This window comes from Urtica dioica, chromosome 4, assembly GCF_054948205.1.
Source record: "Urtica dioica subsp. dioica isolate 48M chromosome 4, U.dioica_male_clone48M_v1_H2, whole genome shotgun sequence".
Classification (NCBI taxonomy): domain Eukaryota; kingdom Viridiplantae; phylum Streptophyta; class Magnoliopsida; order Rosales; family Urticaceae; genus Urtica; species Urtica dioica.
This window is the reverse complement of record NC_142759.1, coordinates 47,933,662-47,953,019: the sequence shown is the minus strand read 5'-3', so window position 1 is coordinate 47,953,019 and position 19,358 is coordinate 47,933,662. Positions and strand designations below refer to the sequence as shown.

Sequence of the window (19,358 nt, the reverse complement as noted above, 5' to 3'; positions counted from 1 at the left end):
AAGACTATCCGCGCCCCATCGATCGAGTCACACGCGTACGGAGCAATCGGTGAACAAGTGAACTACGTGGTTAACAACAACAACCGCCCGGCGTTCCAACACACGAACAATTACAATGCGGGTGCGAGTAACATGCATATGCAAGTGGCTCCGCAAGCATAACAATCGCCGCACCGAGCTCAATAGCCAAAGTTCAACCTTGAGGACTTAGTGGCACAAATGGCCACCACTACCACCAACGCATTCATGACTGAGACACGTACGGCGCTCCAAACTCAATTGGCTTAAATCCTGAGTCTCGAGGTACAAATGGGACAACTCGCCACTATCATCCACATGGGGTGGCTGAACTAAAACCCACGCACACCACTGTCCAACTGGCAGATCAGACCGTAAGGAACCCACGCGGCTTCGTGGAAGACCTCCTCGTTAAAGTCAAAAAATTCACTTTTCTGGCCGATTTCTACATCATCGACATGGACGAGGATCGCAATATCCCCATTCTCTTTGGAAGGGCTTTCTTAGCCACTTACAGTGTTCGCATAGACGTGCAAAAAGGCGAGTTGATGACGCATGTCAATAATGAGGAAGAGACGTTCGGGATCTATAAAACCCGAAAGCGCAAGAAGGAAAAAGAAGAGGTCTACGTGCTCCTCCCGAAAAAACCACAAAGGGCGTGAGAAAGGGTGCGACACCAAAGTCTCCATTCAAGCCATGGCGAGGACATTGGCCGAAACCATTCAAAGAGGTATGGAGGAAGAAAGAGCGCGTAAAAAAAGATCCACTGCTGCCTGAGTGTGGCGGTGACGAGTAGGGGAGTTATACCACCCCCACGAGGTAAGCGCTCGGTCTCCCGTGTTTTTATGGATCTACATTGAGAACAATGTAGAGATTAAGTTTGGGGGGATGAACTACTTTGTGGAGGATTGCGGTTAGATTAGGTTGTTTTTATTTTCTTAATTTTGTTTGGTGATTGCTTATTAGTGATAATATTAAAGTGTTTTCTCTCGTTATTTACCAACGATACCATGTTTTTTTTTATCAAGAAATCCAAGTTTGAGTCAATTTTAATATTTTCTTGTGCTTCATTGTGATTTACTAGTGGTTGGAGTAGCGCAATTTCGGTTGATTTTTCCAATTAATGCACACACGTCCGTCCCGGGTTTTCAGTAGTCTCTTAGAGGTTCGATCACATCTTTAAATGTGTTTTAGCTCATGAACATTAAGAACCGATATAGCCATCTTCGAGGCAAAATGACTATAGCCATCTCTTAGACGATAATAATTTGTCAATTACATAGGTTTGCTAGAAAACTCGAGAGGGGCTAGTGAATAATTTTGATAGAGTGAGATTAGCATCCATATGAGTAGATTTTATTGTTCAAACCTGACCCACGACCTAGTTAGTTTCGGTGAAAGTGTGGCCCCTACTTTTTCTTATATGAAAAACTCGTGTTTAATTATTTGCTTTGGTTTCATTAGTATTGTTAATGGTCTTAAAATCCATTCACTTTTTCTTGGAATCAGTTCGCTACAAGTTAGAGTAAATCGTTATAAATTGCCAGTTCTCGAGGGATCGATATTGTACTCTGTGTACACTATATTACTTGAGCGACACCTACGCTTGCGTGTGATTTATTTCGCAACATTCGCTGAACTAGAACTTCAGACAGAATACTACCATCAGAATATAAAATGGAAAGAGGAATTCAAATTTCTGGAGGGAGAGAGGAGAGCAAGAACACTTGGTTTCGGTGGGTGTTGGGTGTGTTTAGAATGAGAGATGGACACTGCCTTTTATAGGCATTTCCATGAATGGATTTGAAAATACCGTTGCTAAAAAATGCTCCATGAGACCTTTATGACATTCAAATCAAAACTGTTTTGACATTAACGTATTGGCTTAAATCATTCCGCCTTCACACAAGCCATTAAGTCTCACTTACAAACAATAAACCGGCGCACTAAGTGCAAGGTTACATCATCAATTAATTAAATTATTTTATTTTATTTTAAGCAAAATTAAAATTTAGAAGGAAAAAATAGAGGGAATGACCAAGCCAATCTCGCTCGCCCGCTGGTGGCACGCGCGCGTGTGTTGGACTTGGGCTAGCCTAAGCCCTTGACCCTCTACAAAAGTGGATCGCCCTTGGGAACCTAAACCATTAAGCACAAATTATATATTTAAGCACAAGAAAGTCCACATTTCTTCCATGTGTGAATCTTTTACGTAAACAATCAACCACAACACAAACAAATTCATTCATAATACTTTGATATTTTATACCCGTCGCAACGAGGATTAAGAATAACGTTGGAATTTATCAACTCTAATGAGTGGGCTCCACTCAAATCTTAGCCACAAATCAAACATACAATTGTAAATAAATGCTCTTTTACTTGTAATATTTTTTCAACAACAATTTTCATTCAAATCAACACAAGATATTGGCCGTCATAAAAAAAAAAAAAATTGGCCCCGACCATTTCGAACTCGATTGTGGGGCATCTCCTTCTCCCGAAGCCAAACGGAATGAACTCGAACTGATCTTGGATATCGTCGCTCACTTCTACCTTTCCCTTCGGGCCCACCGTTCTTTTCACCTCTTCCATCATGAACCACTTGGATAAAGTCGACGTTGTACTTGCATCAATTCCTCCCAAAAAAAAAAAAAAAAAAAAAAAACATGTCCAGTGTGGATAGTAACGATTTGAAGGAAAAATATTTGAAATTTTACTTTCCCCATATAGGTTTTGTTTTGGGAAGTAACATTCGTATCTCTTAGTTTTATTGAAATACTTTGATACCCTGATTTTATGGTTGATCAATATAAGTTTATTGTTAAATAAACATGCTTTATGAAATTTAATAATAATAAAAAAATCACTTAATTGGCATTTTTTTTTAATTTTCCTTTTTAACCTTGCCCAAATGAGAGTTCTCTAGCTTTCTGGTAAATTAACGTACACAAATCAAATAAGGATTATATATTTTTTACAATTGATAAAAGGGTCCACTGAGAAAATAGCTAATTTAAACGTTTGACATTGCTAAATGTCCAACATTTGGTAAATCTTAGGTAAATAGTCATTTTCATGTATTTACAGACGTAAATTTTAGATAAATAGTCATCTCCATATATTGTCACGTCATTATTTACGGTTATTTACCTATGATTTATTAAACGTTGGCTATTTAACAATGTCACACATTTAAGTTAGCTATTTCCTAATTTTTTTGTTGATAAAAACATAAGGATTTAACAATAATCAGGAAACGTGTTTGCAACAAAATGAAGCAGAAAACTGGTGAATTGTGAAATTGACCATTCTAAAGGGGACATAAACGATATTTTCCCTTTGTTGTTAGACCATCTCCAACCCACCCTTAATTTGTGGTGGGATTGATCCAACCCACCCCAAATTTGGGATTGATAAATAGTATATCACCAAATTTGGGATGAAATTATTCATCCACCCCAAATTTGGGGTGAAACTATTTGTAATTACAAATTCACTCACAAAAAAATTTAATTTGTCATTTAGACCCTAATTTAAATAATTTATACAAAAAAAACTACATATTATCAATTAAAAAAAGAGTAAATAATATGACATTGATAATAATGCATAACATTAATTAAGCACAATACAACCAAATAAAATGCATACCAATTATACTAATAATTATACAAATACAATCTTAAATAAAAATTAAACTTACAACGTACGCCATATAATAGAAGAAAAAAAATACAAAAGCATGCATAATTCAAAATAAACACACAAATTACTTGAACAAAACTATCTTTAATAGTCTGACATATTGGAGTTGGGTGCTCTGATGTTACTGAAGTATTGGCTAAAATTTTCATATCCTTGTTGAAATTGGTCTTGTGATTGTTGAGAAGATTCATCTCTACTTCTTAAAATATTCATTTGTCTTTCATGAAAATGCTCACGCACATTTGGATCGGTTATCCTACTTAAGTCCATTAAGAGAATTTTATCTTCTTCCTTTGATTTTCTAAACACTAAATTATCTTTCATAACAGAAATAACACATTCTCTACTTTCCACGTTTTTGGCAAAGAAATGTGTTACATGACATAATGACTGCATGCATTATTATGCACAATATGATAAGTGAAGAGGTGCGTGATCTTAATGCTCCAATTCAACAGATTCCTGGACAAACACACAAGAACCAGATATTGAAATGGAATCAAATGTGGGTGTAAGATTTCAACAATTTCTTGATCGACATAGAAAAATCAAAGATAAAGATGCTTATATAGCCCTTCGTAATGTGTTAATTGATCATTTATGAAATGAGTATACTAATGGGAACGAGTAACGAGTATCAATGTTTTTATTGTGTGTTTTATTTTTTCATGTGTGTTTTTTATTTTTATTATAAATATTTAATTTTACCTACGAAATGCGATGTTTATGTAATATCTTTGTTCTATTAATGTTATCCAAAATAATATTTGTGTTTATTGGTTAATTTTTATATTTTAATATTGTAATATTAACATAATATTTAATATGAAGATAAATTAATTTAATATTGTTGACATAGAAAAATAAATTATTGTTTAATAAGATTAATATTGGCATAACATATTAATAGAGGGGTTAATATGAAATTAATATAAAATAATATTGAAAAGTATAAAAAATGAATATTTTTTGGGGTATGATTTGGTGTTGTGGGTTGGGGTGTAAACACTATAGCTATACCAAATTTAGTATAAAATTATACCAAATTTGGTTTTTGGGTTGGAGATGGTCTTAGTCCTTAAAAGTAAACTTACCGATGTTAAAACTTAAAACCAAGTTAATTATAATCTTGAAATAATAAAATGAAAATTTTATTGAAAAAAATATTAGGAAAATACACAAACCTACTAGGCATTACCATAATAATATTATGTAGTATTAAATTCATGAATTCTAAGTTATCGCTTATATAGATCACTCACAATAGTGAGCAAGAACAAACTAGTATGACCTTGTGGTGTTCTAGTAAAGAAACACTTCATCACACTTAAGATTAAGATCATCTTGCCGAGGAACAGTAATTTTTTTCTCGCCTTCAAGGTTGACTCTTTTCCTTTTCCGCATAATTGATGGTGTATTCTCAAAACTCGCGGCCAAAATCTTCAATGCATACCTTATATTTGATATCTCTGTGTTTTGGCTCCGCAACCGAGGAGGTTTCTTAAGACACAAGGAATTCATCTTTAAGGTTCCTGATTCACACTCCAACGGACTGGTCAAGGGTCTGGAGGGCTTAGCAGCAACGCTGACCTTGCTCTTCTCGCGATCCGAACTCAACATAGTTTTCAAGGAGGCTCGCAAAGTCGTGAAATTTTGAGCTTCTCTGGGCTTGTCTACAGGCCCGGCTGGCATTCTTAGGCCCGACCCACGAAAAGCGACTGTTTCGTCCTGGGAAAAGCTCTCTTGAGGCGAAGAGGAGCGCTTTCTTTTCTCCCTGATAGAAGGTGTCGCAAGAGTTAAATCCAATGAGAGCTCGTCTTCTGTGACTGTTTCGATCTGTTCGGGGCTTGGTTTCGGCGACTCGGTAATCATGCTCTGTGAACCACCAGAACCAGAAGGCGAAGAGAATATTAGCCTTCTCTTTGCAGACGAGTTCCAATGATTTTTAATTGAATTCTCGGTTCTGTCAAAAATACACCATTAGAAGAAGAAAAAAAAATAAAGATTTAGAAATTGATTACACTGCTTTGCAAACCTTCCGGGAAGAATCTTTGCTAGCTCTGCCCACTTGTTTCCCCACATTTTATGCGCATCGATGAGAACCGACTCTTCTTCTTTGGTCCACGGGGTTTTCTTTATATCCGGATTTAAATGGTTGTGCCATCTAACAAACAATAAGCAATACGTCTCTAAACTATTTCAGAACACGAGATTAAATTAGAGCATGGTTTTATATTTCTAACCTTTCTCGGCACTGCTTGCCTATACGCCCGGGCAAGGCCTTGGCAATCAGGGACCACTTGGTATTCCCTAGCTTCTTAACCATCTCGATGATCAGATCGTCTTCCTGCGAGAATACAAGCAACGACAATGTGTTATAAATTAAAAATTACACGGAGACAGTAACGGAATAGTTTCAAAAGCACCTCTTTTGTCCATGGCCCTTTGATGAGGCACGGGTCTAAAACTTTCTGCCACCGATGAAGGCACTGCACGTCGGTCCTTCCAGGAAGACACTCGGCTGCAAACAATATCGATCAGAAACACACTATTTCAAGGACCAATAAATAAAGAGAGACGAAGAACGAGCCTTCTCACCGATCTTTTTCCAGCCCTTCCCGTTGTGCGTTTTGACCGCTTCTGCCAAAAGTGTATCCTGTTATTAACAAAGTAAAAAACATCATCAACTCGATAACCGAAACAGGGATTTCAATTAACAAAAATATGAGTGATGGTGAGAACGTTGGATACGGACCTCCTCTGTGGACCAACCGCCTTTTGCTAGTCGCCGCACCGGACCCGAAACCCTCCTGAGAGTTGTGACGTACCACAAAATTAGATATCACTTGACTTATTATGAAACATATCACACTATTTATTTCTGACATCCTATATATGAAAGAAAGAAACCTAAAAAAATCATATTCTAGTTATAAACCTAATTGTTTGACTATGCTCTGATTCTCTAAGAAGAGCTCTTTCTTGTTTTCTTTTCTTTTTTTCTCTTGCCCGTAGATTTTCAATACTGAAGCCAGACCTAAGAATTCATCAAATTCTACAGATAACTCAGTGGAAATAGTTTGACAGATATAAAAAGGAAATTGAAAAAAAAATAAACAGACCCTTTAACACTAGAAGCTTGAACCACAACACCATGGCTGTCATCCGACTGCGAAGGGCTCGAAGAAAGTAAACAATCGTCTTCTTTATTATTTACCACCAAGATTTGGCTCTCAATCATCTTGCTCTCTCTCACATTAACTAATTTAAGAAGAAAAAAGGGACAGAGCAGAATCGAATTGGGTTCTTCGAAATTCTGAAACAAAGAGACTTGAGACGAGAGGGAGAAAAGTAAAATTGAGTAACGTTCTTCGGGGTTAAAAAAAACGACCCAAATTTAACACTGGACAGAGAAAAAGAAAAAGAAAAAGCATAGAAAAATATAAGGAAACGTTATGTTTCGAACTGAAAGATCCCCAAAAATATAGTTTCCTTATTTCCTTTACGTAATTTCGTGGGTATTTTATTTATTTCTGGTTGGAAAATAAATTGTAACGGCTAGAGAGATCAGAATCGGAAGTTGCAGTCCGAGTATAATAAAAGACCAAAGGGTTTTTGGGTTTTAGAGAGAGAGATATTAAATGGCGAGAAAATCTGAGCTTCCAGGGAAAGAGAGAGAAAATTTAGCGGGAATGCGAAAGAGAATATATGAGTCATGACTCATGACCCCACAACCTCAATATTTTTTTTTATATAGGAAATCGGCAAGATATTTTAAAAATATTATTAACTTACCAAATATTTTATCTTCACTCTCTAATAAAATAAAATAAAAATTATCTCCACTCTTTAGCAAAAAAAATATATATTTTATCTTCACATTATTAAGAAGAGGAAATCCGAAACAATTTTTTTTAAAAAAAAGAATATTTTATCTTCACATTATTTTTCCAAAGTTTTTAATCTTTTCAAAAGGGGATATGAAAATCCATTATATATCAACTGTTCCCCTATTAAGCACCAACTGTTCTTTATTAAACATTTAAAAAGATAAAATGCCATATGATGTATAAAAGATAAAATACCGTATACGCATGAGATTAAGGTAACCCAAGAAAAAACTAACAGTGGTTGAACTTTTTTCCCCTTGGAATTCAGAACAACGCAAGACTAAAGGACAAGTAACCATAACAATCCATGTACGTATAACGTAAACATAATTTTATGTTGATTTATTTATTATTTGATGAAGGAGAGTATGGTATTGGTATGAGGCGACAGAAATGCCATATTCCTCACTCATATCCACTCCTCTTCATATTGAGGCAATTTCCAATCAAACCAATACAAGAGATTGGCCGTCATAAACTCGGCCCCGACCATCCCAAACTCTATCGCCGAACGGGACAAACTCGAAGTGGTCTTGGCTCATGTAATCAATCGAGCTTCCCTCGAACCGCTCGGGGATGAACTCGTCTGGGCGGGCCCACGAGGACGGGTGCCTCTGGACTGCCCAGGCGTTGATGATCACCCTCGTCCTCGCCGGAATTCGGTAGCCACCGAGCTCAACCGCCCTACGTGGGACCAGGAGGGGCACCGGAGAGTCTCTTTCATAGCACATTTGAAGAAGTCCATTCGGTCCAAGTCGCTCACTTCTACAGTATTCCCTTCGGGCCCACCACTCTTCTCACCTCTTCGCATCTTGTTCGGGTGCCTCATTAGCTCCGCCATGAACCACTCAGATATCGTCGACGTCGTTTCGATTCCTCCGAAAAACATGTCCTGTGTAGATACAAAGTAGTTTGGGAAATATGATTCATATATCCTACTTTTATTGAAATACTTCATGGATACCTTGATTTTATGTTTGATTACGATAACTTTATTGCTAAATAAACATGCTTTTATGTTTTTCTGGCTCAAAATAAACATGCTTTATTGAATGATAATCCAATAATGATTAAAATTTTAACAATGGATTTAACAATAAGCAGCAAACATATTTGCAAAAAATAAAAAAATAAAAAAAAATTAATAAGCATAAATAGAGAATTGTGATAAAATTATAAACCTGTGTATGATTAGAGCATACCAGTCAAACAAAAAGGGCCGACACCAAAAATGCACAGCGCGATCACGCTGTTGCGTGATCGCCGCCGACACCATCGCCGAGCTGAGGTCGACAGCGGCCTCGCCGGATTCCGGCGACGAGGGAGGCGATCTCCTGGTCCCTCTCGGGCTCAGAAGCTCCACGACGCAGAGCTTCCCGCACTGCGCCAACACGATGTTGTTGCCGCCGTGGTAGATCGTGTCAGAGGTCGACCGCCCAGAGAACTCCAGGTCGTGCCACTTGGCGCTCTCCCGGACCGCCTCCGGCAAGGAGACCACCACCGTCGGGACTCGGCCCAGCCGCAGCAGCATTAGCCCATTGACGCTGTGCCTCTCGGAGAGTGAGCGGAGGAATCGATGAGGGTGGGGCCCGAGCTGGTGGAGGTTTCCGATGATCGGAAGCCCCGGTGGGGACGGAGATAATGACCGATCTCTGTAGTAGTGCTGGAGCACCAACAACGCTATGAGCACCGAGAGTAGCAGTGAAGAGATTACCAGAGTCGTTCCTGAGTTAGAAACTTCCTCCAACAAAGTACTCACTCCCGTGCTTTCTTCTTTTCTAACTATGTACTTAAACAACTTCTCTGTATCTATATATACATATGACTTCATGATATATATTATAAAATTCATAGTTGGCTGGCGCCAAAGATGTTCTAATCCCGTAGTAAATGATGTGTGTTCGTCTTTTTTCGTAGAACTAATCAGATATATGAAGATGGAATAACGGTGCATAGTTGTACCTGCACAAGTTATGAGTAGAGACCAAACTAGAGTTTTGTGATAACAGTGACTTTGGCAGTTATATATCAGCCACACAATGGAAGTATCTTACCTAGGTCTATAAAAACTAGATAACCATTTGTTTTTGTATTCGTGTACATGCATACACCACAGACTTACATTCCTATTTTAATATGTAGTAATCCAAAAGTATCAACAATAACATGTATGTACATCACGACGATGATGAGATGACCCTAGTCTATGCATATGTAGCAATTACAATTACAATTACAATTACAATTTCTGATTCTATATAAAGTGTCTCCGGTGGGACTAACATGAACACAGAAACAATTATACTTTGAAACAGAGAGTGGTTCAAATTCAATACCAAAAGAAACTAAAGAAGTAGAATGAATCATCGGAACCTCAATGAGCAGGGTGGGCTTCTTCAAGTCCCTGCAGGCATGGTGGCCAAACCAAGCTCTCTGCGCTGCTGTTCATCCGGCTGCAAGCTCCCGGGTATGGCACCGAAAATCTTCCGCGGAGCTTCGAACCCGGAAATGAAATGATGAGCCTTGGCCGACAAATCCTCGACGTTCCTCTCGAGGCTCAAAGACGCCGACAAGAACTTATCCGGGACAGGGGTCGGGCGGCTCTCGTCCTTGTGGTCCAGCTCGGCGACTCTCAGAAACCTCTCTGTCGCTGACTCCCATGACAGCTCGTGCCTCTGCTCGTCTGTCAGCCGGGAAGGCTCGTCTGTCAGCGACTGTCGGGTGACTTTAACGAAATCCCCTCCATCTTTGTTGGAGTACGTCCGGCAGTTTGGAAACTGCTTGAAGAATTCGTTGGAGGGATGGTCGGCGCAAACGACAAGCTTTCCCATCGCCAACGCCTCGGCCGTTGTCGTGCAAACCACGTCTGTGGTGCTTGGATTCAAGAACACCTTGTAGCTGAGAGAGAGTTGGCAATGTTAGATTGACTAAATAAACTCTAAATATTCTATTCTGACCCACCAACTGGTAGTTCTCCCTTGTTAAAGACTAATGCTTGATGTCTTCCTCTAATAATTCACCTTCTAATTGTTACAATTACCCAACCCCTGAAAATATTATCACAAACTCACTGGCACTTGGGAAGAACTTACTCGTGGAATATTGGGTCGGCGTGATCGCGTCCTGGGCTCACCCGAACAGTGAGCGCCAGTTTCTCGGCGGCTTGCTTGACTTCTTCGGAGTCGTCTCCAGTTCCGTACAAGTCAATCTCGAGCTCCGTGAGTTCGCTTTGGTGATCACTGAGAAGCTTGATTAGCTCCTTGTAGCCTTTGTTCCAGATCATTTTGCCGATGTAGTAAGCGCCTTTGTCGAATGCCTGATCGCCGTTCTGTTGTTGCTCCAACTTACTCTTGCCGATCTCAAGGAACTTAGGATTAACTCCATGAACGTTGCAGATAATGGACTTCGGGTAATCCTGGGTAGCGGCAGATAGTCGAATCACCTATACAAGGACAAGATTATTGAAGTTCAACATGTAACGTAAAGTCCATGCTTTTCAACAACAACAAAAAAAGTACCTTGTGGCAATATATACCAACAACCCACTTGTTAAGGTACTTGAGAAAGAAAGCTTGAATCTTTCCGTTCTTCTCGCGTCTCACGTACTCGAGATAATTGGTGTGAACAATCCCGATTACCAACCGAAATTTGTTCTTCCATCGCTTCCCGTGGTGGTACCAAGTGAGATGCTCAGGCTCCTCGAGGACTGCGACATCCGAATCCTCGTCCGGGATCATCTCCGAGATGTCTCCGGTGCCGAGAATACTCCCTTTTTCTCGAGAAAACTACACATGAAAATTATAACCTATGGGCTACCAATGATTTTCTTTTATATGTACCGAATCACAACTAAAGATTTACCTTTCCGGGGTAAAATTTGATGCCGAAATTGGACTCCAACCCAGTCCTCTCCTCGACCCACTGACGGACATACGAGTCCTGCTCCGAGGGAGACCCGAACGTGATGTTATTGGGGTACACAAGTTCTTGGTCCTTCAAAGAGAGCCATGGAATCACCAGAGTGACGTTTCTCTCACCGTCTTTCGAAAGATAGGCCGCTCGGAACAGAGGGTTCACAGCCGTTCCAGTCATCCATGGAAGACTGGCAGTGGTAAAAATCGCAATGTGCCTTTTCTTGGCCATCTTGATCATCAGTTTTAGAACTGAAAAAGCACAGTTGTTGAAAACAAAACAAAAACTAGATTTCAGATTTCATAATTTCAAGGAATCTAATTTATTCGCTGTTACGGAAAGGTATCGGAAGCGTCGTCATCGCTGACGACGTTACGTGAAACGGTTTTGCTTTGTTATGTGGGCAAAACTGAAAAAATGACGCGTCGTATATTTCTTTAGCCCATACCACGTTTTCACTTGACCTTGAGAGATAATTTTTGTAACAAAAAATTCGCTGTTTAGCCATGTAAAACAGTGGCAATTTCGTTTTAGCCAACGTTTGGTTAATTTTTTGTAAATGGCCATTACGCCTACGTGGCATGACATTAACTGTTTTTTTTTACTCATTTGCCCTTATTAATTTCGGCCTTTATATATAAGAGGCGGTTTTTTTTTAAATTTTGAAATAAACTAAATGGGAAATTAGTTATTTTGGACGTGTATTAGGCTCTATTTAATATCGGTTTTTAATGTTGAATATGCTGCTTTTTTATTTTCGGATTAAACTGATATTGAAAGCAGTTATCCTGAAATTTTGGACGTGTGATTTAGAAATATTTAGCGGCTGGTTTTAGAATATTAGTTTCTATATTTGTGGCCGAGTAGAATATACACAAATATCTGTCAAATTTTACTCATTTATTGACTTCATTTGGCCGCCTATTCCAATTCAAATATTAGAACACTCTGACGAATTACAAACTGATTTTTACAGAATTTTTTCCAGTTTTTTTTACATGTTTACATTAATTTTCCAGTTTTATTTACAAGATCGTAAATATGATTTACATACTGTAAATAGCTGTTAATGAATATCAACATCACGCTGAATATACTGTAAATAACTGTAAATCAACATATACTGTAAATAGTTGTTAATGAACATCGTATTAACAATGATTTTCCAGGTTTATTTACATTCTGAAATAGCTGTTAATAGCTGTTAATGGACATCGTATTAACAATACTGTAAATAACTGTAAATCAACATATACTGTAAATAGTTGTTAATGAACATCGTATTAACAATGATTTTCCAGGTTTATTTACATTCTGAAATAGCTGTTAATAGCTGTTAATGGACATCGTATTAACAATACTGTAAATAACTGTAAATCAACATATACTGTAAATAGCTGTTAATGAACATCGTATTAACAATTATTTTTGAAAAAAACATAATCAGAGCCAGAATCTGAACAAATTCTCAATATCTCTGCAAATCTCATAACCCAAAACCGCCATCATTTTCGAAGAAGAAGAAGAAGAAGAAGAAGAAGAAGAGAAAAAAAAAAAGATCATGTGATTATCCAAGCATTGTTAATCCCAATTCTTCATTTCTCTCGTTAAGCATGACTACGGCGGAGAACAACATGGCCGACATCATCAGAGAACAACTTTCCTCATTTACACGAATTGTTTCTTCTTCTGTCATTTTCTTTCTTCTCGTTGCCTCCCCGGAGAAGAAAGAAGATGACAGAAGAAGAAAAGATTCGTTGTCGGCTTGTCGTCGAGGTTTAGGGCTGAGAATCTGTGCTGCGTTTTTTTAAGGATATTGTGGTGTAAATTTCCTGGAAATACCTTACTTCGCCGTCGGGGTTGATGGTTTCGTTGTCTTCTGCGTTTTTTCTGGGTTTCAAATTTGAGGTCGCGTGTTTCCTATTTCTTCTGAGAGAAATATCGTGCGAATCGTCATATTAATGACTGAGTTTAAGACGTTCCTTGATTACAGGGACAGTTATAACCGCAGAAGTTATTATACGCAATATTTGCGTTAATTAATTAATTTGCAGGATGTATGGGCGGGAACGGTTTACAGGGTATTTTGGTACTTTTTTACGTGTTAATAAATTGGGTTGGCCATTAACCCAAAATTAACAAAAGGTTGGCCGAATCCACTATTGTATAATTGTAGAAGGCTATTTAACTATATAACCCTTTTTGTAATTGTACTAAACAATTATTTTGCAGTTGTTTTCAAAAAGCTGTTTGGTACAGTTTTCATTTTTGTTTTTGAGAAATTGAAAAAACTGGAAAAACTGTTTAGTACACTTTTCATTTTTTCAAAAAAAAACTGTTTGGTACATGGAAACAATTTCTTAACTCAAAATTATTTTTAAACATAAATTTAACTACACAAAATATAAATATGACATTATTGTTTAGATTGAATACAAAATTTTTTTTGTCATCATAAATATGAAATCATTCTGCATAATCATCCCACATAGCTTGAGCAATACAATCTCTAAACTCGGAATGTGCACGTCAAGCTTGCGTAGTTGCGCTTGTGTACGACGGTCCACCAACTTCTGACGCACCTTGACCTCCGACTTCTTCAGAACTTTGGCCTTCAATATCCTCCTGAGGAACATCTTGATTCCATGTTGTAAACAAAGGGTCTTCGTTTGTGTACATTTTTATTAAATTATGTAATACAAAGGATGCCATAATTATACAAACTTGTTTTTCTAACGGATAACGTGACATATGATTTAAAATCGGGAACCGAGCTTTTACGATGCCAAAACATCTCTCTATCACGTTGCGTAACGACGAGTGCCCGTAATTAAAAAGTTCTTCTCGTCTACGCATTTGCCTATTTTGTCTGAACTCGGATAGGTGATAACGTACGGTGCGATACGGTGCCAAAAAAACCTGGCTCATTAGGATATTCACTATCCACTACGTAGTACTGTCCTCCTTGTGGTATTAAAAAAGTTGTATTGTCAGATAGTAATACCTCACGTAATATTCGTGAATCTGACGCTGAACCTTCCCATCCGGCATGGACGTACGTAAATCGCATGTCAAATGTACAAGCGGCCATGACATTCGTCGTACATGTTCCTTTCCGTCCTCGATAATTGGGTTGTTGCTCAGCGGGGACGATGACACCAATATAAGTACCGTCAATAGCGCCGATGCAATCCTTTCAAAGAGAACAAAACTTTAGTTTGATAATTAATATAACTTACGTTAGAGATAAAATAAATTCATTAAACTTACTTTAAACCATGGCCAATATTTTGGGTTGTTGGCAATCTCCGGGGGTGTGGTTGTATAACCGGGATGCTTTATGACTTCGGGTGCCAACTGAGTTATTGCATCAAGAACGTTTCCAAAATGTCTACTAACGGTCTCACCAGAGTGATTAAATCGGTCTTGAATGGCTCTATTTCGGTCCGAATGTGCGAGAACTTTCATGAACATCATGAAAGACTCTTCTGGTGATATGTGACCGGGCGGGAGCAAATGCCGAATCAGTCCAACGATTGCTATGAATGGCTCCTTGTACATGCGACACATCTCAAACAAGGGCTCTCTGTTGGGATTATTTAACATAGCATACACGTATTGACTTCCACTTTCCGTAGTTGTTCGCCGGGGTAGGCGTTCAACTCGTTGTGATTCTTCGGCCATTTGGTTATGTAGCCTTCTTCGATCACGCCGTCCTCTATGACGACGAAGAATGACCTCTACCACATTCACGTCGTCGTCACCACTTGAATCCATGACCTTATGTTAACCAAACAAGACAAAGATTAGTACAAGACTACTGATTTCCTGTCTTTTTCATTTATTCTAAAGTCAACTTCCTTGGTCTCTTTTATTATTGATGTCGAACAAATTACCAAAACAACCATGCCACCCTGAATTCATATAAAGACTTTACTCCCATTAATTTTTATTATTTATTTTGAAAATGGGTAAAAAAAAAATCCTTCACCAGATATAACAAAGCAACACAAAATCTAACAATTACAGACGACTCCAAAAATCTAAAAATAACAAATAACACTACTAAAAGCAAATAAAACTGAAAGCAAATAAAACTCAATCCACATAAAACTCAATCCAAATAAAACACAAATCCGAAATAAAACTCAATCCAAATAAAAAAAAACAATTCCGAAATAAAACTAAAAGCAAAAAAAAAAACTCAATCCAAATAAAAAACAATTCCGAAATAAAACTAAAAGCAAATAAGATCTCAATCCGAAATCAAACTAAAAATCATAATTTAAGCCTTGGACAAACGGTAACGTCACGTCGTCCGGGATTGACATGAAAACAATGCGTAAGTCCTTCTTATTCACAAGATCCATCATGAATCCGCTGTATTGTCTCAGCGAAAGCGAATCTCGATGACTTGTAAGCTTATCCACACACTGTTTCAGAAGCACCTCGTCTTTAGTCATCGAGTCCGCCTGACTAGACATTCTCCGTGCTTCTTTCTCTTCCAAAAACGCAAGCAACCGATCACTTGTGTAACGCTCACTATCAGTTTGGGATTGAATTGCCTCTTGCCACGTGCTTTTACTGCTCATCGGGGATTTCCTCTTGCGTGCAGTAGATTTTTCCCCCGTTTGTTTCTCGACCTCCCGGGCTTCATCAGATGAGTCCCATCCCTCTTCCGCATCAGGCGCACTTCCCGCAGCCGATACATACGGGACCTTTTCCCGAGCGCTTGTTGCAGCTTTGCCGATGGCGGCTACCTCGGCTGGTCCCATCGCTAATCCATCGGTTGCCGACTTACCAGCGAATATTTCCTTTAGTTTGTCGTAGTGCGCCAATCCCTTTCTCTTGAACCTTTTCGACTCGGGATATTTCTGCAAAACATGTACTAATATTAGCTACGCCTATTGATAAACATATGTCCACATTAACTGTTGGTTAATAGCAGATTCTAAGAGATGATAGTAACAGAGGACAAACTTTCATAACCAAGTTCTTGATTAGTTATTAATCAGTCTTCAACAAAGTTATGAAATGACTAACTCCCCTCACAGTCTGAAATGTCTTAACTCTAGTAAAATAACAGAATCATAAAATTTATAATATAAAAGGATAGAGGTAAGATATTAAAATTGAATAGACCTGTATCGCATAGTGTAAAAAATGAGATTATGCCATTCCAAGTTCTATCGAGTTTGTATTTCGCTTAGCTCCAGATTAAGCTTTCTTTTCCCCTCTTTTTATATATTTTATCAGTTTCTCTTAAGAAAAATTGATTGTGAAACAACAAGCACAAGATGGCTATAGTATAATATCAAAGATGGCTGAAATAAAACACCCACACAGTATCATAATCCTTCAATCTAGCTTACAAACCCACATCAATGTACTACAAGAAACAAATGATAGTCTATCTAAGAGATGATAGTAACAGAGGACAAAATGTTCAAATCATGCATTCTAGCTACACATATTGCTTGGCGTCTTAAAGCTTTGAACTTCAACAACAATATCAGTTTTTTTTTTATTCTCAAATGTCAGTGCTTTAACAACATATTGCTTCACATATTGCTTGGCTTACATAAAACTAACACATCACATACACAAAAAAACCAGCGACATACCTTTATATACGTCTCCCAAACTTTGTCATCGACATATCTATATATAATAAATATAAGAATTATACGAAATATCCAAAAAAAAAGCCGTGTGTGTTTTGCAAGAAATTTTTACAATTTGGGAATGAGTTTTGATTGATGAAAATGAACAATGTACTTCAACTAACTAATATGCCATTAGCTGGCATAATACTACATGAGGATTAGAAGACGAAAAGCTAGAGAGAGAGAGAGAGTGTTTATAAGAAAATAAACCATATAAACCTCTTGCGACCCCAAGTTGAAGAAATAAACTACGTAATTAGGTTTATCCGAGAATATTATACTTAGCTGTAAGAAGACCCGACCCTCATGATTTAAACCATTAATTATAATCTCATTATGATCTCTTTTTATTACCAAGATCTTAATCTTGAATATCATACCCCGGTTTTAATTTTCTTAAATATATTCCTACGATATCGTGACTGTTAAGATCTCTCTATCAAAATAACATAACCAACAAATACATCCAAATGAAAATGAAGTTTGCAATGAACCTGTTATTATATAGGCTTTTCACGTTTCTATTTTGGATAAAATTAAAACAAATAATTAAATGATAATTTGCAATTATTCTAGTTCAGTAGATAGCTATCACTCGACTAATTTGCTCGAAAATTACCATTACATGAGCATGTATAAGAATTTCAGTTAAATTACCAAATACATATCGAAAACCCACATCAAAGCTAGATTAGAAATCAATTGTATGTATGGGCTTAATCTATATTGTGGTTAATTTCATATTATTGACGCAGAGACAGAGTCAGAAAAATTACATAAGCAAAGCACGATAATCCGAACCGCATCTAAACCCCTAATTCGAAATCAACAAAACTGCTACCCTACAAATAATTTCAGATGAACAACGACCACAAACCGAGCCCAAACATAAGCAAAGCACGATAATCCGAACCACATCAAAACCCCTAATTCGAAATCAACAAAACTGCTACCCTACAAATAATTTCATATGAACAACGACCACAACGACCACAAACCGAGCCCAAACATAAGCAAAGCACGAAATAATCCGAACCACATCAAAACCCCTAATTTGAAACCCTAGAAATCGAGAACAAACAGTGATTTTTACCTTGATGTAGAACGCGAACCCACAGAGTCTCGGCCTCTCCTACTCCAACAATTCACTCTCAACCTTATAGAGAGAACAAATCGAAGCCAACTGCGTCTGAATGAGGAAGATGAAAGGTTAGATCGGAGAAGAAGAACGAAACTTAAAAGCCAACTACAAAGGTTAGATCGGAGAAGAAGAACGAAACTTACCGACAACTCTCCGGCGTGTCTCTCTCTTTCTCTCTCTCTCTCTCTCGGATCTGCTCTCAAAACCCTCTTCCGCTTTTTTTTTTTTGCTCGACAATGAGAGAGGAATGACAGAGGATAGCCCGTGAGTACACGCGAGAAAAAAAATTTCGGAAAACACCTTGATCTTGTTTTCAATTTCCTTTACCCTATTTTCAAAACAATTCCAAAAATTTTTAAAAATTTTACCCGAAAATTTTAACCAAACACCATTTTCACTTTTTCTTTCCTATTTTTTTTAACTCAAATAGTTAAAAACACTTTTTCAAATGAGTACCAAACAAGACCTACATGTCATAGACCATTCTTTATGAATAAAAATAAAACCTCGCAGTATATTAACAAATTTAAATAAAACTACTCATAACTAGATGCCATTATTCCTTTTAAATTATGAATAAATGTTGTATTGAAAGAGAAATTTCATTTTATAGACCTAAAAATTAACAAAATATCAAGATTAGACCTCATATAATTATAATGTACGATAAAATTCATAGAAATGAAGTTTGTTTTATAATGTACGATAATGTACGATACAATACGATGAGATACGATACATTATAATTATAATGTACGATTAAATTCATACAAATGAAATTTGAGTTATAATGTATGATAATGTACGATAATGTACGATAACGTACGATACCGTACGAAACTGTACGATACAATACGATAAAATTCATATTTTTTTGGGCATTTTAAGCGGTGAAGGTAAAATTCAAGTGTAACTTTGCTATCTTAGGCCGTCGTAGCTCGTCGGATTCCCTCGTATCTCGTCAAATTTAGTTGTATGAGATTGAGAAGTCATAGCTCGTCGGATTCCCTCAAATTCACGATA

The 19,358-nt window shown here is 37.5% G+C and overlaps 3 protein-coding genes across 3 annotated transcripts; all 3 read right to left on the bottom strand.

The window, feature by feature from the left end:
• Positions 1 to 4,974: 4,974 nt before the first annotated feature.
• On the bottom strand, positions 4,975 to 7,111 carry MYB3R2 (myb domain protein 3r2). Its single transcript, XM_089613093.1, has 7 exons — positions 6,849 to 7,111; positions 6,482 to 6,536; positions 6,325 to 6,382; positions 6,153 to 6,247; positions 5,970 to 6,073; positions 5,762 to 5,890; positions 4,975 to 5,689 (listed from the first exon to the last, which is right to left on the bottom strand). The coding sequence occupies exons 1-7, from the start codon at positions 6,965 to 6,967 to the stop codon at positions 5,029 to 5,031; spliced, it is 1,221 nt and encodes a 406-aa protein (XP_089469219.1). The 5' UTR covers positions 6,968 to 7,111; the 3' UTR covers positions 4,975 to 5,028.
• A 655-nt stretch (positions 7,112 to 7,766) lies between these two features.
• On the bottom strand, positions 7,767 to 11,856 carry DGD2 (digalactosyl diacylglycerol deficient 2). Its single transcript, XM_089612601.1, has 5 exons — positions 11,478 to 11,856; positions 11,135 to 11,401; positions 10,709 to 11,058; positions 8,819 to 10,514; positions 7,767 to 8,508 (listed from the first exon to the last, which is right to left on the bottom strand). The coding sequence occupies exons 1-4, from the start codon at positions 11,766 to 11,768 to the stop codon at positions 10,013 to 10,015; spliced, it is 1,410 nt and encodes a 469-aa protein (XP_089468727.1). The 5' UTR covers positions 11,769 to 11,856; the 3' UTR covers positions 7,767 to 8,508; positions 8,819 to 10,012.
• Positions 8,254 to 9,447, bottom strand: LOC149401736 (indoleacetaldoxime dehydratase-like). Its single transcript, XM_089610862.1, has 2 exons — positions 8,854 to 9,447; positions 8,254 to 8,508 (listed from the first exon to the last, which is right to left on the bottom strand). Exons 1-2 carry the CDS (start codon positions 9,445 to 9,447, stop codon positions 8,254 to 8,256), a joined length of 849 nt encoding a protein of 282 aa, XP_089466988.1.
• Positions 11,857 to 19,358: the final 7,502 nt, after the last annotated feature.